The sequence below is a fragment of the Rhinoraja longicauda genome, chromosome 28 (assembly GCF_053455715.1).
Source record: "Rhinoraja longicauda isolate Sanriku21f chromosome 28, sRhiLon1.1, whole genome shotgun sequence".
Classification (NCBI taxonomy): domain Eukaryota; kingdom Metazoa; phylum Chordata; class Chondrichthyes; order Rajiformes; family Arhynchobatidae; genus Rhinoraja; species Rhinoraja longicauda.
In genome coordinates this window covers 23824399-23847617 of record NC_135980.1, presented here as the reverse complement: position 1 = coordinate 23847617, position 23219 = coordinate 23824399, and the positions used below count along the sequence as shown (strand labels likewise).

Below are 23219 nucleotides of genomic sequence, written 5' to 3'. Positions count from 1 at the left end.
TCCACAGATACTGCCTCTAGCTCTTGCTGGTTTGTCCAAGAAGATAATAACTTGTCTCAGTAAAGAAATTGCGCATTGTTCATTGCACTCATACGGAAAGAATGAATACTTCCTCAAGAATTCATCGTTCGATATGCGTCATGATTAGTGGTAGACTGGTATCTGAATCAAATGACTGTGTGTTCAAATCTATATAGAAGGAATTTGTATTAGTTGGTTGACAAACTACTGGGGTATTTCAGGTTCAGCTATTTGGGGTGGGGGGAGGAAGGGAATACTGAATGCAATACACCCTAGTTTGCTGGAAATACAGAACCAGATAATGCATTGTGGGAAGGAATCTGGGAGTGGCTGAAGGACTAGTCTGCATTTGGAGCTCACTGGGAGTGATTGATGTGACGAGTATAGAAGCATTGATAGGAAACTACAACCCTGTCGGGGAGACTCCACCTGCTGGAGTAACTCAGCGGGTCAGGCAGCATCACTGGAGAAACTGGATTTCTACACATGTCGGGTAAATGGCAATAGGTTTAGGTGAGGAAGATACCGCACAGTGGCACAGCTGGTAGAGCTACCGTCTCAGAGTGCCAGAGGCACGGTTTCAATCCTGACCTCAGGTGCCAGCTGTGTGGAGTCTGCACATTCTCACTGTGACCGTGTAGGTTTCCTCCATGGATTTCCTCTCACATCCAAAAGGTTAATTGGCCCTCTGTAAATTGCCCGCAGTGAAAAGAGAGTGGATGAGAAAGTAAAACAATGCATGAATGTGATTGATGGTCAGCCAGCATGGACTTGGTGGGCCAAAGGGCCTGTTTCCATGCTCTATCTCTAAACTAAAGTGGTTTGGTAATGGTGCACTATGGACCAGTTGGCTGAAATGGCCTGTTTTTTTCTCCCAGAAATCCTTTGTAATCCTCTGAAACCAGTTACAGTGTTAGGGAAAAAAACAGGGTGAGCTCATCCCCAGCAGCGACCCGCTAAATGGCTACGATCCACCACCAGGAACATCTGCTTCATCCAATTTGGCAACTTGTGGGTACCACCAATGCAATCCAGTCCAATAACTCGTTGATACTTCCACCAGCACTGCCACCCACTGACAGGAATAACAAGCACTTGGGGATACTGTCATCTCCAACGACCACGTGTTAACCCAGACCCGTTACCACAGCTACGTTTGTTTTCTTGGTACTTGCCTGCGCCTCCATCTTTTACCTTGTGAATTCCAGCTCCAGTTCATTTTGCCGCTGCCATCTATATATATATTCTACTGGAGGAACAGCACCTCATATTTTGCCTGGGCAGCTTGCAGCCCAGTGGTATGAACATTGACTTCTCCAACTTTAGATAGTTCCTCTGTCCCTCTCTTCCCCTCCCCCTTCCCAGATCTCCCTTTATCTGCCTACAGACAGGAAGTGACACGGCTGGCGTCCTGGTGCCATCGTAACAACCTGGAGCTCAATGCTCTCAAGACGGTGGAATTCATTGTAGACTTTGAAAGAGCTCCCCCTCCCCTCCCCCCCACTCACCATCCACAACACCACACAACAGTTACATCTGTGGAGTCATTTAAGTTCCTTGGAACCATCATCTCCAGGGACCTTAAATGGGAGGCCACCATCAATTCCACAGTCAAAAAGGCCCAACAGAGGCTACTGAGAAAACACAATCTGCCACAGGCAATGATGGTCCAATTTTATACTGCCATCATAGAGTCTGTCCTCACCTTCTCCATCATGGTCTGGTTTGGCTCAGCCACCAAGCACGACATCCGGAGGCTGCAGCGCATCGTTCGATCAGCCAAGAAGGTTGTTGGCTGCAACCTTCCCCCCATCGATGAACTGTACACTGCAAGGGCCAGGAAGCGAGCGGGCAAGATCATCTCTGACCCCTCTCACCCTGGCCACAAACTCTTTGAAGCACTTCCCTCTGGAAGGCAACTCCGGACTGTCAAAGCCGTCACAGCCAGACATAAAAACAGGTTTTTTTCCATGAGCAGTAGCTCTACTCAACAGCCAAAAGTCTGAAGTCTCTTTTTGCTCTGGTATTTTATTTCATTCTTCACATGTTTAAATTATAATGTTTTATTTTTAATTGTCTACTGTATATCGTGTTGTTACTTGCGAGCAAAGCACCAAGGCAAATTCCTTGTATGTATACATATTTGGCTAATAACATTTATTCAATTCAATTTAATTTAATTAAATTACTCTCTATTTCACACATATTTGAAGATGTGTCACCATCCTAGCATGTAGTGCCTCAAAATCCTGTCATTCCAATCAGCAATTGCACTGTGGAGCATTCCCATGGTCTTTCTGAGATGCATTGTAGATGGTGGAGACATTTGGAAGAATCAGGAGATAATCAATCCACTTACTGCAGAATACCCAGTCTTTGAGCTATACTCAATGCACAGAGTCTTTTACCCAGAGTGGGCGAATCAAAACCTGAGAACATCGTTTTCAGGTGGGGTGGAGGATATTTAATAGGAACCTGAGGGGCAACTTTTTTACACAAAGGATGGTAGGTATATGGAATGAGCTGATGGAGGAGGTAGTTGAGGCAGGTAATGCCATAATGTTTAAAAAAACATTTAGATAGGTATATGGATTAGATAGGTTTAGAAATATATGGGCCACATGCAAGCAGGTGGAACTAGTGGAGATGGGGCATCTTGATTGGTGTTGGCAAGTTGGGCCGAAGGGCCTGATTCCATGCTGTATGACACTATGACGCTACCTGTAGCCACGGCCTTTGAAAGGCTGATCCAATTAACTTTCTGTTCTGTGGGTAATTTCTACAGAAAGTGAATGAGGATTTGGTTTTCAGAAGGGCATGTGCGCCTTTGTACATGTATCAGAGAAAATTAGGAAAATAGTTAGTTAGCTTTTATTACGAGGGGATTAACATCTAGGAGAAAAGATTGCCTTGGGGAAATCATGCGGGGTCTTGTTAAGGTTGCCTTGAAAGAACTGTGCATACTTTTGGTCTCGTCTGAACTTCGGTTCACTGGAACAAATCCGGGGATGGGTTTGATTACTCCATGAGGAAAGATCATGATTGAGTTTTCCTAAAATATAGAAGTGATTTTAGAAGGTTAATTGGCCTCTGTAAATTGCCCTCTGTAAATTGCCCCTAGTATGTAAGGAGTGGATGCGAAAGTGGGATAACATGGAACTAGTATGAACGGGTGATTGAGGGTGGATGTGCATTCGGTGGGGCGAAAGGGTTGTATCTTTCAAGCAATCAAAAATTTGATAAACCTACAAGCCCACACAGCCACAGGGAGAACGTGCAAACTCCACACAGACAGCACCCAAGATCAGGATCGAACTCGCGTCTCTAGCTCTGATGCAGCAGCTTTACCAGCTGTGCCACTGTGCTGCCCAACCAGGACAATATATTGAAAGGTTAGTTAAATATATTTATCTTCTATTAAGAAGGTAAAAAAACAGCCCCGATTTTACTGAATCTGTCCCAATTTGTATTTTTGTGAAGGAAGGAACTGCAGATGCTGGTTTAAACCGAAGATACACTCAAAAAGCTGAAGTGTGAACTGTGAGGAAGATGCTATGAGGTTGCAAGGTGACTTGGACAGGTTGTGTGAGTGGGCGGATGCATGGCAGATGCAGTTTAATGTGGATAAGTATGAGGTTATCCACTTTGGTGGGAGGAATAGGAAGGCTGATTATTATCTGAATGGTGTCAAGTTAGGAAAAGGGGACGTACAACGAGATCTGGGTGTCCTAGTGCATCAGTCACTGAAAGGAAGCATGCAGGTACAGCAGGCAGTGAAGAAAGCCAATGGAATGTTGGCCTGCATAACAAGAGGAGTTGAGTATAGGAGCAAAGAGGTCCTTCTGCAGTTGTACAGGGCCCTAGTGAGACCGCACCTGGAGTATCGTGTGTAGTTTTGGTGTCCAAATTTGAGGAAGGATATTCTTGCTATTGAGGGCGTGCAGCGTAGTTTTACTAGGATAATTACCGGAATGGCGGGACTGTCATATGTTGAAAGACTGGAGCGCCTAGGCTTGTATACATTGGAATTTAGAAGGATGAGAGGGGATCTTATCGAAACGTATAAGAATATTAAGGGGTTGGACATGTTAGAGGCAGGAAACATGTTCCCAATGTTGGGCGAGTCCAGAACCAGGGGCCAGTTTAAGAATAAGGGGTAGGCCATTTAGAACGGAGATGAGGAAAAACTTTTTCAGTCAGAGAGTTATGAATCTGTGGAATTCTCTGCCTCAGAAGGCAGTGGAGGCCAATTCTCTGAATGCATTCAAGAGAGAGCTCTTAAGGATAGCAGAGTCATGGGGTATGAGGAGAAGGCAGGAATGGGGTACTGATTGAGAGTGATCAGCCATGATCACATTGAATGACGGTGCTGGCTCGAAGGGCCGAATGGCCTACTCCTGCACCTATTGTCTATTGTAACTCAACGGAACAGGCAGCATTTCTGGAGAGAAGTGCTCTCCAGAAATGGTGTCAAGTTAGGAAAAGGGGACGTACAACGTCAAGTTAGGAAAAGGGGATGTACAACGAGATCTGGGTGTCCTAGTGACATGTCAGGTCAAGACCCTTCTTCAGACTGCAAGTCATGGGAAAGGGAAACGAGAAATATAGACGTAGAGAGATGTAGAACAATGAATGAAAGATATGCAAAAAAGTAACGATGATGCAGAAAACAGACCATTGTTAGCTATTGGATGAGAACGAGAAGCTGATATGACTTGGTTGGGGGAAGGATGGAGAGAGAGGGAATGCAGGGGTTACTTGAAGTTAGAGAAATCAATATTCATACCACTGAGTTCTAAGCTGCCCAAGCGAAAGAGGAGATCTTATCGAAACGTATAAGATTATTAAGGGGTTGGACACTTTAGAGGCAGGAAACATGTTCCCAATGTTGGGGAAGTCCAGAACAAGAGGCCACAGTTTAAGAATAAGGGGTAGGCCATTTAGAACCGAGATGAGGAAAAACTTTTTCAGTCAGAGTTGTGAATCTGTGGAATCTGTGGAGGCCAATTCTCTGAATGCATTCAAGAGAGAGCTGGATAGAGCTCTTAAGGATAACGGTGTCAGGGGGTATGGGGAGAAGGCAGGAACGGGGTACTGATTGAGAATGATCAGCCATGATCACATTGAATGGCGGTGCTGGCTCGAAGGGCCGAATGGCCTCCTCCTGCACCTATTGTCTATTGACTTGGGGGGTGGGGGGGGGGGAGGCAAGGGCGTAGCTGAGGAGATACGTGTGAGGGCAATTCGTATTTTGCCGAGTTACATACAGAATATTGATGAGAGGTCACTGCCACTTTGAACTGAAAATGTAATGTATTCCAGATCCTTCAATATTACTGTATGTTAACTGTAAATGATTCTGCTATTTAAGAGCATACTTTCCTTATTACTAATCATCGGGGTGATGCGATGCTTCCGCATTAACCTCGCCAGTGCCTGACTCATTTGGAGAGGTTTTTAAAGGCGCTCTCAACTTTAAAAAAATCAGTTTAAATGCCATCTTTGACACACCAATTCACCAGCTGATTGGGCGAAAAGCGCGGGGACTCCCTCCTCTCACTGGACCGATTGGTTAACGAGATTTCCCAGCAGCCAAAATTACGCGGGAGAGACAAGGGAGTCTTTGCAAGAACTGGACTTACTTTAAAAATAATTTAAACGGGGGGGAAAATCAATGTATATCATCATGTCTGGAGCTGCGGGTTACGATTCGCCCAAGCGAATGGTCGTCTCTGTAATCAAATCCGCGTGCAATGCAGAGGAGGTAAATCTGGGTCAGTTGTCAATGTATTTACAATGCCAATGGCCAGAAAACTCCAACAGCATGAGTCTCAGCCCGACTCCCAGCATCGGATCGACAGGGTCCACCTCGCCCGGAGAGAGCCCTGACTTCCCCGCCTTCAAGGTAACAATTCCCGTCTCGTATTGAATTAATCCCCCCGAGAGATGTTGCAGAAACAAGGGTGTCTGTCAGGGTTTAAATTCCGTACGTGGGGAAATAGCCGTGCCAGAATGAGAAGGACATTTCGCAAATAACCTGTGTTTGTAGTAGACTGATTCGATCCCTTGTATCTGCATTTTAAAATTGTTATAAATGTTTTTTATGTTAGCAACAAACAAAAAAAGTGCTTCCCGCACTTGATGTACGTTTGGTCGGCGGCTAAGCAAATCTGGTGGAATCTTTTGGTTTCACTTCCTCCCCCCCCGAGAACAATGTGCTTTTCAGATGTTTTTTAAAAAGAAAAGGGTAATTGCGTTTCCACGTCTGTCTGTTAACTTAGAAATCTTATTTTGTTGTTTAAAAAAAAAAATGAACGTCTGCAAGTTCGCAGTTTTGTAGAGTCTCTTTATTCTTTATTATCCGATCGTGGCTGTAATTATTGTCAGTGATTTAAAGAGTTTATTTAAAAAAACAAAAACAAACATAAGATTGTCCCTGGATGTTGAGCGGTGGCGCTTTGATCTTGTTTTGTTTTTTGTGAATGACCTGAAGTTGCAAATATCACAGAACCCGCCAAAAATGTAGCAGGCGCCAACATTCTATCGCCATGGAGACGCGTGGCCCCGCCCACGGCCGGATGCCTGTCTGATTGGCTACCGTGGGAGCGCCAAGTTCAAGGCACTGTCAACCTAAAGGAAATCCCGGGACTTTCTGCTGTGTTTTGCTGCAATAAACTTGCTGGCCTCTTTGTATTTTCATTAATTCTAGATGTTAGTAATGGGAAAGCTTCAGTAATATCCACAATCTGATCCCTCCCAATGTACTGAAATAACAATAGTCAATAGACAATAGGTACAGGAGTAGACCATTCGGCTCTTCGAGCCAGCACCACCATTCAATGTGATCATGGCTGATCATTCTCAATCAGCCTGCCTTTTCCCCATACCCCCTGACTCCGCTATCCTGAAGAGCTCTATCTAGCTCTCTCTTGAATGCATTCATAATAAGAATAAGGGGTAGTGTGAACTGTGAGGAAGATGCTATGAGGTTGCAGGGTGACTTGGACAGGTGGTGTGAGTGGGCGGATGCATGGCAGATGCAGTTTAATGTGGATAAGTGTGAGGTTATCCACTTTGGTGGTAAGAATAGGAAGGCAGAGTATTATCTGAATGGTGTCAAGTTACGAACAGGGGGACATACAACAAGATCTGGGTGTCCTAGTGCATCAGTCACTGAAAGGAAGCATGCAGGTACAGCAGGCAGTGAAGAAAGCCAATGGAATGTTGGCCTTCATAACAAGAAGAGTTGAGTATAGGAGCAAAGAGGTCCTGCAGTTGTACAGGGCCCTAGTGAAACCGCACCTGGAGTACTGTGTGCAGTTTTGGTCTCCAAATTTGAGGAAGGATATTCTTGCTATTGAGGGCGTGCAGTTTAGGTTTACTAGGTTAATTCCCGGAATGGCGGGACTATCATATGTTGAAAGACTGGAGCGACTAGACTTGTATACACTGGAATTAGAAGGATGAGAGGAGATCTTATTGAAACGTATAAGATTATTAAGGGGTTGGACACGTTAGAGGCAGGAAACATGTTCCCAATGTTGGGGGAGTCCAGAACAAGGGGCTACAGTTTAAGAATAAGGGGTAGACCATTTAGAACTGAGGAAAAACTTTTTCAGTCAGAGAGTTGTGAATCTGTGAAATTCTCTGCCTCGGAAGGCAGTGGAGGCCAATTCTCTGAATGCATTCAAGAGAGAGCTGGATGGAGCTCTTAAGGATAGCGGAGTCAGGGGGTATGGGGAGAAGGCAGGAACGGGGTACTGATTGAGAAAGATCAGCCATGATCACATTGAATGGCGGTGCTGGCTCGAAGGGCCGAATGGCCTCCTCCTGCACCTATTGTCTATTCAGAGAATTGGCCTCCACTGCCTTCTGAGGCAGAGAATTCCACAGATTTACAACTCTCTGACTGAAAAGATTTTTCCTCATCACCGTTCTAAATGGCCTACCCCTTATTCTTAAACTGTGGCCCCTGGTTCTGGACTCCCCCAACATCAGGAACATGATTCCTGCCTCTAACATGTCCAACCACTTAATAATCTTATATGTTTCGATAAGATCCTCTCTCATCCTTCTAAATTCCAGTGTATACATTCCAAATCCCCCAGAAATTCCACCCTGCAGACCTGCTGTTACGACAGCGGCTAAAAGAAATTGCATTTACTCATATATACACACATCCTCAGCCGATGACTTTAAAACAAAACACATTCACTCGAGTAAATATAACCAGCAACTTGTCCTTCCTGGACTAGCCATATTGAAGCAATGGCCAGGAAAGCACACCATCAGAAGGCTTAGGAAATTTGTAATGCCCCCAACAACTCTCACCAACCTCTGCAGATGTACCCTAGAAAGCATTTTATCGGGATGCATCGCAGCATGGCTTTGGAACAGCTCCATCCATGACCGCAGGAAATTGCACAGAATTGTGTAGGCAGCTCAGGTCATCACACAAAATCAACCTCCCTTCCATTGACTTAATTTATACCTCACCCTGCATCTGTAAAGCCGCCAGCATAATCAAGGACGAGTCTCACCCTCTTCTCCTCTCTCCCATCAGGCAAGAGGTAAAGCACATTTGACACTTTGACATTTCCACCCTGGGATAAAGTTTCCAACTGAAGATAGACACAAAAAGCTGGGAGGGGCAGCATCTCTGGAGTGAAGGAATAGGTGATATTTCAGGTTGAGACCCTTCTTCAACTGTCCACCCTGAAAACACTTTTTTCTCAGAACGTTGAAAAGAATGTGCCTCCACTACCTTCAAGGGTCTCTACCTGAAACGTCACCCGTCCATTTTCTCCAGAGATGCTGCCTGACCCGTTCAGTTACTCAAGCATTTTGTGTCAATCTTTAGTGTAAACCAGCATCTGCGGTTCTTTTTTATAATCCCTAATCATTTGCTGTGCAAAAAAAAACCTAATAGAAAGGAACATAAATGCCAGGCTTGCCATAGCAATGTTATTGTTTTATTCTGCAAGAGTATTTTATTGTCATTCTAGACCAAGTGGACTCGTTGGACCCAAACCTCTCCTGCATTGGTGCAGCACCCTCTCCTGCCCCCCACCTCTTCTCCCCCATCCCCCCATCTCCCCTATCATGTACCGTTTTGGCTGTAGTTCAGGGACAAACATACAAACAAACAAGAGTTTTAGTATATAGACGTCCTGAAACAGAACAATGAAATTCTATCTTGCAGTGAATCTACATCAAGTGAATGTTTATTCACTACATCTAGTTTAGTGTCATGTATGCAAAGGTACTGTGAAAAGTTTTTTTTGGTTGCGTGCTTTCCAATCAGCTGAAAGACCATACATGATTACAATCAAGCCATCCACAGTGTACAGATACAGGATAAAGGGAAAGGTAAAGTCCGATTAAAGGTCCAGATTCAGGGGCAGTTTATTCCCAGCTGTGATTAGACAATGGAACCATCCTATCACCAACTACAATACAATACAATATATCTTTATTGTCATTGTACCCAGGGGTACAACGAGATTGGGAATGCGCCTCCCATTCGATGCAATAATTTAAGTAATTAACAGCAACCCAACGAAACGAAACAATTGTAACAGTTTTTAGACAGGGTAAAGTGCAAGTTGATCTATGCGTTGTGGCCATCCGGCTCAGCAGGACCGGTTCATAGCAGCTATGGCCCTGAGGATGAAGCTGTTCCTGAGTCTGGAGGTGCGGGCGTAGAAGGCCTTGTATCGTCTGCCCGATGGAAGGAGTTCGAACAGACTGTTGCAGGGGTGTGAAGAGTCTTTGTGGATGCTGGTGGCTTTTCTGAGGCATCGTGTGTTGTAGATGCCCTCCAAGTCTGGTAGCTGTGTTCCGATGGCCCTCTGAGCTCTATGGACTACCCGCTGTAGAGCTTTCCTTTCTGCCTCCGTGCAGCTGAGGTACCACACAGGGATGCCATGCGTTAGGATGCTCTCTATGGTGCAGCGGTAGAAGGTCGTTAGTAGCTGTTGGGGTAGACCAGACTTTTTCAGTGTTCTTAAGTAGAACAGTCTTTGTTGTGCCTTCTTGACCAGCGCAGCAGTGTTATTGGACCATGTTAGGTCCTCCGAAATGTGAGTGCCCAGAAACTTGAAGCTGGACACTCTCTCCACACTGTCCCCGTTGATAGAGATCGGGGCATATTCCCCGTTATGTGACCTACGGAAGTTGATGATCAGCTCCTTGGTCTTGGTGGTATTTAGGGACAGGTTGTTATCCGAGCACCAGTCCGCCAGGTTCTGCACCTCCGCTCTATAGTTTGTTTCATCCCCGTTGGTGATAAGCCCGATCACCGTTGTGTCGTCTGCAAACTTGACAATGGTGTTGGTGTCGAATGCAGGAACACAGTCGTGTGTGAAGAGGGAGTAGAGAACTAGAGAGCGGTCCTGAGCATCTACCTATTGGTGACCCTCGGGATATCTTTAATCGGTCTTTTCTGGACTTTATCTTTCCCTTTACCCTGTATCTGCACAGTGTGGCTGGCTTGATTGTAATCATGTATAGACTGCACGATTCAGTAGTGTTGAAGCCAATTGAATATTCCAGCCATGTCATCCTTCCTGGTTCACTGTTACCTACTTTATCTCTTTCATGTTTTCAATTTGTTTCAAGGATTGCAAGCCATATCAAGTCGAGTTTATTGTCAAATGCACAAATGCAGTGAGGTGCAAGTACAATGAGGAATCTTGCCTGACATTGAGTAAGGATGAGCAGAAATATCCTCCAACTAAATATTGTGAAAATATGAAGCTCTTGCCTTTGAACTTTGTGACAAATTTTGTTCCCTGCATACTGATTCCATTCCTCTTCTGGGAATTGTTTAAAACTAATCCAGACTGTTTACATCCTGTGTGACATATTTGATCCTGAGCTAAGGTTAGGACCATATATATCAGGATTATTACCAAGATTGGGTGCATCAGGAAGTCATGATGCAGCTTTATAGGACTTCGGTTTGGTCGCATTTGGAGTATTGCTTGCAGTTCTGGTCATCCCGATTACAGGAAAGATGTGGAGGCTTAGGAGAGGGAGCAGAGGAGGTTTACCAGAACAAAGCCTGGATTAGGGGGTATTAGCTGCAGGGAACAGTTGGACAGACTTGGATCGTTTTCTCTGGAATGCCGAAGGTTGGGCGGAGACCTGAAAGTATATAAAATTACGAGAGGCATAGATGGGGTAGACAGTCAGAATCTTTTTCCCCAGGACGGTGAAATCAAATAGTAGAGGGCATAGTGTTCAGGTGAGAGGGGCAAAGTTTAAAGGCCATTTGCGGAACGAGTTTTGTTCACACAGAGAGTGGTGGGTGCCTGTGGTGTTGTTAGAGGCAGACATGATAGTGGTATTTAAGAGCCTTGTGCATAGGCACATGGATATGAAGGAAGTGGAAGGATATGGATCACTTGCAGGCAGAGTCGATCAGCTTAACTTGGCATGTTCGGCACAGACATTGTGGGCCAAAGGGCCTGTTCCTGACCTGTACTGTTCAATGTTCTCTGGGATGTCTGGCCTACTCTCAACAATCCCTCATAAATTAATCCAAAATCAATGGCCTTGCCTTCAGCTGCCAAGGTTCAAAGCTCTAAAATTCCATCCTTAACTCCCTTGGTCTCATTAGCTCTGTCGTTTTTTTGATCGTATTCCCTAAAACATTTCTCCATGTTGAGTTTAGAGATGCAGCTTGGATCCGGGCCCTTTGGCTCACTACAACCATTGGAGTCCACGCCAACCATTGGAGTCCACGCCAACCATTGATCACCCAGCCAACAGTTCTATGCTGTTTCACCTTTGCATCCTACACACTAGGGGCAATTTTACAGAGGCCAACTGGCCGACAAAACCACATGTCTTTGGGATGTGGGAAGGAATTCGGATCACCCGGAGGAAAGCTACGCATTAAGAGGGAGAACGTGCAAACTCCGCACAGACAGCACCCGAGGTCAGGGTCCAACCCAGATCACTGGCACTGTGAGGCAGCAGGTTTACCGCTGCGCCACTTGTTTTATGTTGCCCCCGAGCGGTATTTTGGGATGGAGAGCACTGCACAAATGGAGATCAATGTGACGCCCCTCGCTTTGTCCAAGCCTGGTGTGTAACCGGGTGACGATGGAGTCAGGGGGTATGGGGAGAAGGCAGGAACGGGGTACTGATTGAGAATGATCAGCCATGATCACATTGAATGGCGGTGCTGGCTCGAAGGGCTGAATGGCCTCCTCCTGCACCTATTGTCTATCGTCTCTCGTCGGTGACGGCCTGCGGTTGTGTGTTGCAGGACGGGACGCGGCGAGGCCGCCCAAGAGCAGAGATAGTCCGAGATCTGATCACCGAAGGCACTCAGTCCACCAGCCGCATCCGCTGTCACATCTGCAATCGGGTGTTCCCGCGGGAAAAGTCGCTACAAGCTCACAAAAGGACACACACTGGTAAGAAAGAGGGGAGAGCACAGGTAACTCATTGCTCCCGATCAATTAGCTTTCAATGTACGTCGTGATTGTATTGATTGCATTTACCACATCACCGTACCAGCTTCTCGAATGCCATTATTGATCGTTGTCAACCATGCCTTCTTTTTGTCATCTACTTGCATTCATAAACGTCTTGGCATGTAATTGAAATCGTACTATATTGCTTCAAAGACACTAAAGGGTGGAGTAACTCAGAGAACGTGGATAGGCAATGTTTCAGGCTGGGTTCTTCTTTCGATAGGTTTCATGGACACAGGCCCTTCCACCCACCGAGTCCATGCCAACCATCGATCATCTGTTCACACTAGTTCTACGTTATGCCAATTTACCATCCACTCCTTACACATTAGGGTCGATTTTACAGAGGCTAATTAACCAACAAGTCCACCTGTCTTTGGGATGTGGGAAGGAACTAGAGCACCTGCAGGAAATTATGCAGTCACAGGGAGAATGTGCAAACTCCACGCAGACTGCGCCCACGGTCAGGATCAAACCCAGGTCCCTGGCACTGTGTGGCGGCAGCCCGACATTTGTACAGCCCTACCTGATGTATTCAAGAGAGAGTTAGATATCGCTCTTAGGGCTAATATGGGGAGAAAGCAGGAACAGGGTGCTGATTTTGGATGATTAGCCATGATCATATTGAATCAGGGGGTATGGGGAGAAGGCAGGAACGGGGTACTGATTGAGAATGATCAGCCATGATCACATTGAATGGCGGTGCTGGCTCGAAGGGCCGAATGGCCTCCTCCTGCACCTATTGTCTATTGAATGGTGGTACTGGGTCGATGCCCTACCCCTGCACCTATTTCTATCTTATACTTTGTTTTCATCTTAGCTTCTGTTTCAAAGGACATCGTGCCTGTGGAGCAAATATTTGCACCCTGAAGCAGTGTCCTGACCAGAAATGACAGAGAAATATCTATATTTCTATATCTATATCTATATTCTATCGTGATGCTGCCGGAGCCGCTGAGTTACTGCAGTACTTTGTGCCCTTTAAAATGTTGATGTTTGTTCATAAGTTCATGTGATAGCAGAATTAGGCCATTCGGCCCATCGAGTACTCCAACCATGGCCGATCTATCTTTCCCTCTCAAACCCATTCTTCTGAGGATTTGAGTATAGGGGTAAAGAGGTCCTTCTGCAGTTGTACGGGGCACTGGTGAGACCACATCTGGAGTATTGTGTGCAGTTTTGGTCTCCTAATTTGAGAAAGGACATCCTTGCTATTGAGGCAGTGCAGCGTATGTTCACGAGGTTAATCCCCGGGATGGCGGGACTGTCATATGAGGAAAGATTGGAAAGACTGGGCTTGTATTCACTGGAATTTACAAGGATGAGAGGGGATCTTATAGAAACATATATAAATTATAAAAGGACTGGACAAGCTAGATGCAGGAAAAATGTTCCCAATGTTGGGGGAGTACAGACCCAGGGGCCACAGTCTAAGAATAAAGGGGAGACCATTTAAAACTAAGATGAGAAATAACTTTTTCACCCAGAGGGTTGTGAATTTGTGGAATTCTCTGCCACAGAAGGCAGTAGAGGCCAATTCACTGGATGAATTTAGAAGAGAGTTAGATGGAGCTCTGGGGGCTAGTGGAATCAAGGGATATGGGGAGAAGGCAGGCACAGGTTACTGATTGTGGATGATCAGCCATGATCACAATGAATGGCAGTGCTGGCTCGAAGGGCCAAATGGCCTCCTCCTGCACCTAGTTTTTATGTTTCTGCCTTCTCCCCATAACCCCTGACAATATTACTAATCAAGAATCTATCAATCTCTGCCGTAAAAAACATCCATTGATTTGGCCTCCACAGCCTTCTGTGGCAATAAATTCCACATATTTATTACCCTGTGACTGAAGAAATTCCACCTCATCTTCCTAAAGGAACGTCCTTTTATTCTGAGGCTACGACCTCTGGTCATAGACTCCCACTGGTGGAAACATTCTCTCCACATCCACTCTATCCAGGCCTTTCACTATTTGGTAAGATTCAATGGGGTTCCCCCCCTCAGCCTTCTAAACTCCATTCTAAATGTTTGTTCTCGTACCAAGTGCCGCAGTGATTGTTGTTAGATTGTGTAATCTTGCTTTAACGTCCCTTTCTTTATCTCCCTCCCCCCCACTCTCTTTCCGTGCGGCACTAGGTGAGAGGCCATACGTATGTGACTATCCGAGCTGTGGGAAGGCCTTTGTGCAGAGCGGGCAGCTGAAGACACACCAACGCCTGCACACTGGCGAGAAGCCCTTCATCTGCTCCGAGCCAGGTGAGCGATGGTCAGGCAGGGGATGCGGGTGAGGATTTTATCGGGTTGCATCATCCCATGGTTCGGGAACAGCTCCATCCAAGACCGCAAGAAATTGCAGACAAATGTGGACGTAGCCCAGATCGTCACACAAAAGCAACCTCCCTCCCTTCCATTGACTCCGTTGACACTTCATACTGATACGGCAAGGCCAGCAGCATAATCAAGGACCAGTCTCAGCCCGCCCGGTCATTCCCTCTTCTCCCCTCTCCCAACAGGCAAGAGGTACAATGGTGTCAAAATGCCCACCTCCAGATTCAGGGACAGTTTCTTCCCATCCGTTATCAGGCAACTGAACCGTCCTATCACCAACCTGAGTGCGGTCCTGAGCTCCCATCTCCCTCAGACTATCTTTAATCCGACTTTACTGGAATTTATCTTGCCCTGATTGTTAATCCCTTCATCCTGTGCACTGTGGACGGCCTGATGGTAATCATGTGTAGTCTTTTCATCAGCCGGAGAGCATGCAAACAAAAGCTTTTCATTGTACCTCGGTACACGTGATAATAATAAACTGAGTTAAAAGAAGATAGAACAGTAGAGCACAGGAACAGTACCTTTGGTCCATGATGTCTGTGTTGAATATGATGTCAAGACCAACTGGTTTAGCTTTCTTTAGAGATACAGCATGGAAACAGGTGCTCCGGCCCACCGGGCCAACACCGATCATGGATCACATGCGTGTGTCCATGCGTGTGTCTTGCAAGGTTCATGTACTCTAGAAGTCGGAGAATTAGAGTGGAGCACGGACATGAGGCACACAGCCGCCATGATCTGATGGGAATGGCAGATACATTCTTCAGGAACGTTCTGGCCTTCTCTTCCTGCTTGTGTTCTTATTGAACTTCACCCACGGCCAATTTTCTTTCCTTTCCGTGACCCTTCTACAGTTTGGAGGTCTCTGGGACCTGTGTGTGGGGAGAAGGCAGGAGATTGGGGTTGAGCGGGAAAGATGGAGCAGCCATGATTGAATGGCGGAGAAGATTCGATGGGCCGAATGGCCTAATTCTGCTCCTTTGACGTCTGGATCCCAAAAGTAACCCCTTGTCCATCCAACCACTGGTGTACACCCCACCAGCCAGAGCCATAAAACCTTCCAAGATTTTGGCCACTGGTCCTAACCTATCCATTGATTCACGTTGAATGCATGCGTGGCACCACTCCTCGGGATGCCCTGGTGCAATGCTGTATATTTGCTGGTCGCGACAAGGCAAGAGGCACCAAAGGAAGTGCTCTCAGTTTCACCCCCGGATGACAAAACTTGACGAAAAACGAGAAAAAAAATCTCATTAATTGAACTTGTGTGTGGCGACGCCGGAAGATTTTACTTCTAACGATTCCCGCCAGGTTGCGGCACTAAGTTTGCCCATGCCAACCGGCACTGCGCCAAGCACCCGTACGCTAGGCTGAGGCGACAGGAGGGTGTGACAAATCACAACTGTGCCCCGGTGACCGAAGAGGATAAGGCGGTGGCGGCCTGGCTTGCAAGGTACGTGGCTGAGGTCTCTGCCCTCTCGTAAACCTCACCATCCGGTGTGACCGTGCCCACTCACTCTCTTTGCATTGTCCTCCAGTTGCTGCCATCCCACCCTCTCTACAATTCACTGCGGTGGCCCATTTACGGGTTGGTGAGGTCTTTGGCTATGGGAGGGTTTGGCTAGCACTCCCAGATGGAACATGGAATGTAGAACAGTACAGCACTCCACCCCCACAATGTTTGTGCCGAACATAGAGTCATAGATTTAATACAGTGTGGACACAGGCCCTTCGGCCCAACTCCCCCCCACTGGCCAACAATGTCCCGGCTACCCTAGTCCCTGCGCTTGGTCCATAACCCTCCAAACCTGTCCTATCCATGTACCTGTCCAACTGTTTCTTAAATGATGGGATAGTCCCAGCCTCAACTGCCTCCTCTGGCAGCTTGTTCCATAAACCCACCACCCTTTGTGTGAAAAGGTTACCCCTTCAGATTCCTATTAAATCTTTTCCCCTTCACCTTGAACCTGTGCCCTCTGGTCCTCGATTCCCCTACTCTGGGCAAGAGATGTTGCGCATCTACCCGATCTATTCCTCTCATGATTTTATATACCTCTATAAGATCACCCCTCATCCTCCTGCGCTCCCAGTCTACTCAACCTCTCCCTGTAGCTCAGACCCTCTAGTCCTGGCAACATCCTCGTAAATCCTCTTTGAACACTTTCAAGCTTGACAATATCATTCCTATGGCACGGCGCCCAGAACTGAACACTGTACTCTAAATGCGGTCTCACCAACGTCTTGCACACCTGCAACATGACCTCCCAGCTTGACGTTCCTCTTCGCCGTGTGACTCCCTCAGGTACTGGCAGAGCCGGGAGCAGAGGCTGAACCCCATGAAGGAAGAGACGGCTTTCCAGAAATCTGACCAGGAGCTGAAGAAGTCGGCGGGCGGTCGCCCACGGACGGGGGAGGGGGAGGAGGAGGAGGAGGATTTGCAGCCCCATTCCGGTCGCCAGTTGCAAGAGCAGAAGGAACGCTGGCACGGAGCCCTGGCACTTATCCAACTGGCCAACCTCTGCTCGGCACGGCCACTGTGAACACTTTTTTACCTCCTCCCCTCCTCTTGCTCGCTCGCTCGCTCGCTCAACTTCCCCTCCCAATTCCCATCCCCTCATCTTCCCCCCCCCTCCCTCCCCCCCCCCATCAATGCGATACTGCCTGCAATTACCCCAGCTCCTCCCGACCCATACATTCATCCCTGCCTCCGACCATCCTCATTCCTACTTGACACCTGCAGTGCCCACTCATTTCCCTTGGCCATCCTCCTGCCATCCCCCTTCTCCATTATCAACTCCTTGAGGGTTCGCAATGAGGGAGGGCTTCCTGAGGGTGTCACAGGGAAAAGCAGCACATGACTCCAGCATGTAGTGTTTTATGTGTGGTCTATCCCCTCTGGTTCGTTCTCGTGATTATTCTGGCCCACCCGCGTCCCCACTAAACTCTCCCCTCAAAGCCCAGATTCCTGTTTGAGTTACTCGTGTATCTTGCGTATGACAGAAATCCAGCAAGCGATCCCATTCCTGGTGTTCCCCACCGAGTCTCAAACAAGTTTCAATTGGGGCTACACGGGTGAAATTTAAAACAACTACTTTTTAGTTTAAAAAGAGAATTTGACAACGTGTGTAATGATGTCATTTCTCTATACCTGCTCCCATTTGCTCCTTAAACCATGAAACTCATGCCCACCACAGCTTGAGTTACCAGGCTATCTGTCTGTTTCCCCTCTTCTCCGAACCTCTCATTTGGACAGCACTTTCATGACTTCAAGTTCTCTTGTTGTGAAGCTCTTTTGCAGAGAAAGGCCACTGTTGTAATCTAGGAAATAAGAAAGACTGTTTGTGCATGACAAGTTCTCTTGGTTGACAATAGCTAATGACCAGATGATCTGTTTTAATAATGTTCATTGGTGGCTAACTACTGTCTAGGGTGCTGGGGAGAACTCTGATCCTCAAAATAATGTCCTCAAAATAGAGCAGCTCTAATCGCTACCTGGAAAAAAAGCAGGGGAGGTCTCTCTAAACCCATTTCCCCCCCTCCTTGCTTTACCTTCTGTCTTTTGAAGTGAAACTCAAGCCCATATAATTTCACTAGGGCTTGAGGGATCCATAAACTAGATGTAACTCTGAGAGGCAAGAGTTTGCGGGAGGAGGGAGTGGGGGGTTGGGGGGGAGATTGTGAAGCAGGGAACTGAGGGGAAGTTGAAATGGGGCAAGGAGGAGGTGTGAAGGTAGAAAAGGGGAGAGTGGGGCAGTGAGGAGGGAGAGTGGCTGGGGAGAGAGGAGTTGGGAGTGGGGAGAGCAAGTGAGTGGGGTCACAGTGTCCGAGACAGGCAGAAGCGGAGGACTAATAAAGAGGGAATAGGATGATGAGGGAAAGCTCTCTAGAATAAGAGGTGATTCTGGACACTGCTGATTTTCCCCCCTGTACATTTGTTTATGATCATGATTATGGCGATATCTATATCTGTCGAACAGCAAGACAGCACTTTTAAAATTAGAAGTTACACCAGTAGATCGGATGAATTTTAATGACAAGACTCGACACAACAGTGGGTTTATTGACAATTTAATTGTAATTCCAGCCAAGCTCATGACGATGTGACTTGCACGGTGAATCACACTTACTGGAACAGCAGTGAGATTTAAGTTCCAAATACTGTGGCCGTGGCAATCATTTTAATGCGTTCGGCCACCGCATTGCTTTGCCTGCTGAACGGTGCACGGTATCTGAGCGGCAAGTCCCTTCGGCCAAGTGGCTGCAATGGAAATGGAACCAAGATTTCAACATCCTTGTAGAAACAAGGAACAGCAGATACTGGTGTCTATTTTTTTGTTTTTAGAAGGCGACACAATGTGCTGGAGTAACTCAGCAAGTCAGGCAGCATCTCTAGAGAATGTGGAGAGGTGACGTTTCAGGTCGGGAACCTGCCTCGGACTGTAGGAGTGTCCCGACCCAAAACGTCACCTATCCATCTTCACCAGAGATGCTGCCTGGCCCACTGAGTAAGTCCAACACTCTGTGTCTATTTCTGCATCGATCCTTGTGTTCGATGGGGATAGAAGAGACTAGTGCAGCTCTTCAGTTAGACTGAAGGCTGCAATCTGGCACTTCATGTTTTGTGTACAACACTTTGTTTTATCTTTGAGAAAGATTATTTAGTGAATAGGGGTAAAGAATTGCCAATTTATCCTGAATCTCTATAAACTGTACATAAATTTTCAACTGTACATTTTAAAAATATATATTCGGCATGGTGAAGACTGGATCAAGCAACCAGTGCTGAAATGAAGCTCTTTAAAATATATACGGTTCAATTCCGTGCCGATTTTAGAAATCAAAGGATTTAACACTTGACAGATTTTACTGCATCAGGATTTGCATTAAAATGTTTAGGATGAGCAGAGCTGAAAGGTTTTAAATAATTGAGAGAAGCTTCCAAAGCATTAATGTGCTAAATCTAACTCATTTTACATTCTGAAGATACGCGGGCAGTGATACATGGGACGTTGCTTCTATGAATGTGTAATTAGTTCTTTTTTTAAAAGAAAGTGGTTTTGAAAAGATGTCTGTAGTTTAATTGCACTGTACATAAACTATTTAATGAATGGGAAAAAAAGAAATATAATAAAATTATCTTTTTAGTTGAAGGCGATTGTCTTGTTCCTCCTTCCTTAGAACACAGTACAGCATGGGAACATGACGAACATGAAGCCAAGTTGACCTGATCTCATCTGCCTGTACATGATCCATATCCTGTCATTCCCACCACTTCAATATGCCTATCCCGAAGTCTCTTAAACACCACTATCGTATCTGCCTCCTCCGCCACCAGCACCCCTGGAAGTGCATTCTAGGCCCACAAATCCGTGTAAATAAAACCTACATCTCCTTTAAACTTTCCCCCTCTCACATTACAACTATGCCCTCTAGTGTTGGACAACTCCAAAGACATTCAGGTATGTAGGTTAATTGGCTTGGTAGATGTAAAAATTGTCCCTAGTGGGTATAGTGCTAATGTGCGGGGATCGCTGGTCGGCTAACACCCGGTGGGCCGAAAGGGCCTGTTTCCGCACTGTATCTCTAAACTAAACTAAAAAGGATCCGACTGTCTACCTTATCTATGCCTCATAATCTTGTACACAAATTCACCAAATAGACAATAGGTGCAGGAGGAGGCCATTTGGCCCTTCGAGCCAGCACCGCCATTCAATGTGATCATGGCTGATCATTCTCAATCAGTACCCCGTTCCTGCCTTCTCCCCATACCCCCTGACTCCGCTATCCTTAAGAGCTCTATCTAGCTCTCTCTTGAATGCATTCAGAGAATTGGCCTGCACTGCCTTCTGAGGCAGAGAATTCCACAGATTCACAACTCTCTGACTGAAAAAGTCTTTCCTCACCTCCGTTCTAAATGGCCTACCCCTTATTCTTAAACTGTGGCCCCTGGTTCTGGACTTCCCCCAACATTGGGAACATGTTTCCTGCCTCTAACGTGTCCAACCCCTTAATAATCTTATATGTTTCAATAAGATCCCCTCTCATCCTTCTATATTCCAGCGTACACTACCCTACACACTAGGGACAATTTACAGAACCCAATTAGCCTACAAACCTGCGCGTCTTTGGAGTGTGGGAGGAAACCGGAGCACCCGGAGAGAAATGGTTACAACAAAGTAAGCATTTTAAGTCTGAGCTAGCTCAATGTAAGAGTGCTCCAGGTTGGCGATTCCTTCCTTATTTATCCAGCTCCTAGTCAACATTACAATAGAATCTGCTTGAATGAGAAGTTTCTCGTCAGTTGTTCGTATCCTCAGACTCTGCCGCTGGTTTACAAGTCAAACTAATCTGCTCTGCCTGCATGTGATCCATACCCCTCCATTCCCTGCATGTCCATGTGGCTGTTTAAAAGCCTCTTCAATGTTACTATTGCATCTGTCTCCACCAACATGCCCCTGGCAGCACGTTCTAATCACTTGCTGCTCTGTATACAAAAAAAAACTTGGCCCACGCAACTCCTTTAAACTTTGCCCGTCTCACTTTAAAGCAAAATGCCCTCTAGTCTTTGGCATGGAATTAGCAAGAGGACTGTAAATCTCATAAATAAGGGATGCAGCTCACAGTCCTGCTCCTTGAGATTATCGTCGATCGCGTGCTTGCAACGTCTTGTTATCATCTTCCCCGAAGTAGATACTTGCGGCTGAAGTGAGTGGATAAACAAACTTGGCAGCTTCACACGTTCTTCAGCGCAAGGAGGCGACTCGTGATCAGACGCTTACATGACATAACTGTCTGTGGTAGTGGGTTCCACCCAAGATAGGATCTAACTAGCGGCAACAATTGAGAAGCAGAGATGGGGGTAGGGGGAATTGAGCAACGGTTTTGAAGTTATGTTGCTGTAGATTACGGGAACATTTATGGGAAGTGTGTCCCAGGTATAGCACGAGACTAACGTTTCTAGGAAGAGTGTCCCAGATATAGGCTGCACGGTGGTGCAGTGGTAGAGTTGCTGCCTGACAACGCCAGACACCCGGGTTCAATCCTGACTATGGGTGCTGTCCGTACGGAGTTTGTACGTTCTCCCTGTGACCATGTGGGTTTTCTCCAGGTGCTCAGGTTTCCTCCCACACTCAAGACGTGCAGGTTTGTAGGTTAATTGGCTTCTGTAAATTGACCCTCGTGTGTAGGGTCGAACTAGTGTACAGATGATCACTGGTCGATGCGGACTCAGTGGGCTGAAGGGCCTGTTTCCACGCTGTATCTCTAAACTGAACTAAACTAAACTAAATCTAACACGACAGGAACATTTAATTTCTATTTCAGTATGAATGACCACAAAAGAGTGATAACAAAAATCCAGTGGCTACTTCAGATTAATGTTTGTTTGTATTTATTAAAAAGGCATTTTATAGACAATAGACAATAGGTGCAGGAGTAGGCCATTCGGCCCTTCGAGCCAGCACCACCATTCAATGTGATCATGGCTGATCATTCTCAATCAGTACCCGTTCCTGCCTTCTCCCCATACCCCCTGACTCCGCTATCCTAAAGAGCTCTATCTAGCTCTCTCTTGCATGCATTCAGGGAATTGGCCTCCACTGCCTTATTTAAATACAATTAAATTCTAAAGCTGTTTAAACTAATTTCTCAGGATTTTAGACCAGTCCTCTGGATTACTAAACTGGCAATTTGACATCTTTACCATCACTGAAAGGATTATAATGTAGAATATAGAAAATCGAACAGTACAGCCCACAATATTTGTGCCGAACACAATGCCAGGTTAAACTGCCTGCACATGATCAATATCCCTCGATTCCCTGCATGTGTGTATGCCTATCTAAGAGCCTTTTAAGTGCCCCTTATCGTATCTGCCTCCACCACCGCCCGTTCCAGGCACCCATCAGTCTCTAAAAAAACATGCCCTGTACATCTCCTTGGAACTTTGCTGCAGCTATTTACAATATACACTAATGACTTGGATGAAGGGATTAAAAGTACCATTAGCAAATTTGCAGATGATACAAAGCTGGGTGGTAGTGTGAACTGTGAGGATGATGCTATGAGGTTGCAGGGTGACTTGGACAGGTTGTGTGAGTGGGCGGATGCATGGCAGATGCAGTTTAATGTGGATAAGTGTGAGGTTATCCACTTTGGTGGTATGAATAGGAAGGCAGAGTATTATCTGAATGGTGTCAAGTTAGGAAAAGGGGACGTACAACGAGATCTGGGTGTCCTAGTGCATCAGTCACTGAAGGGAAGCATGCAGGTACAGCAGGCAGTAAAGAAAGCCAATGGAATGTTGGCCTTCATAACAAGAGGAGTTGAGTATAGGAGCAAAGAGGTCCTTCTGCAGTTGTACAGGGCCCTAGTGAGAC

At 46.3% G+C, this 23219-nt stretch overlaps 1 protein-coding gene across 1 annotated transcript; it reads left to right on the top strand.

Annotated features, from left to right (window-relative positions):
• The first annotated feature begins 5695 nt into the window (after positions 1 to 5695).
• Positions 5696 to 17416, top strand: LOC144607153 (zinc finger protein 367-like). Its single transcript, XM_078423793.1, has 5 exons — positions 5696 to 5926; positions 12299 to 12449; positions 14647 to 14766; positions 16153 to 16294; positions 17144 to 17416. Exons 1-5 carry the CDS (start codon positions 5696 to 5698, stop codon positions 17379 to 17381), a joined length of 882 nt encoding a protein of 293 aa, XP_078279919.1. The 3' UTR covers positions 17382 to 17416.
• The last annotated feature ends 5803 nt before the right edge of the window (positions 17417 to 23219 follow it).

Coding starts and splice junctions, on each gene's coding strand:
- LOC144607153 (XM_078423793.1), top strand. CDS start 5,696: ATGTATATCATCATGTCTGGAGCTGCGGGTTACGATTCGCCCAAGCGA. Junction 14,767..16,152: donor CTTCATCTGCTCCGAGCCAG/GTGAGCGATGGT, acceptor GATTCCCGCCAG/GTTGCGGCACTAAGTTTGCC. Junction 16,295..17,143: donor GTGGCGGCCTGGCTTGCAAG/GTACGTGGCTGA, acceptor TGACTCCCTCAG/GTACTGGCAGAGCCGGGAGC.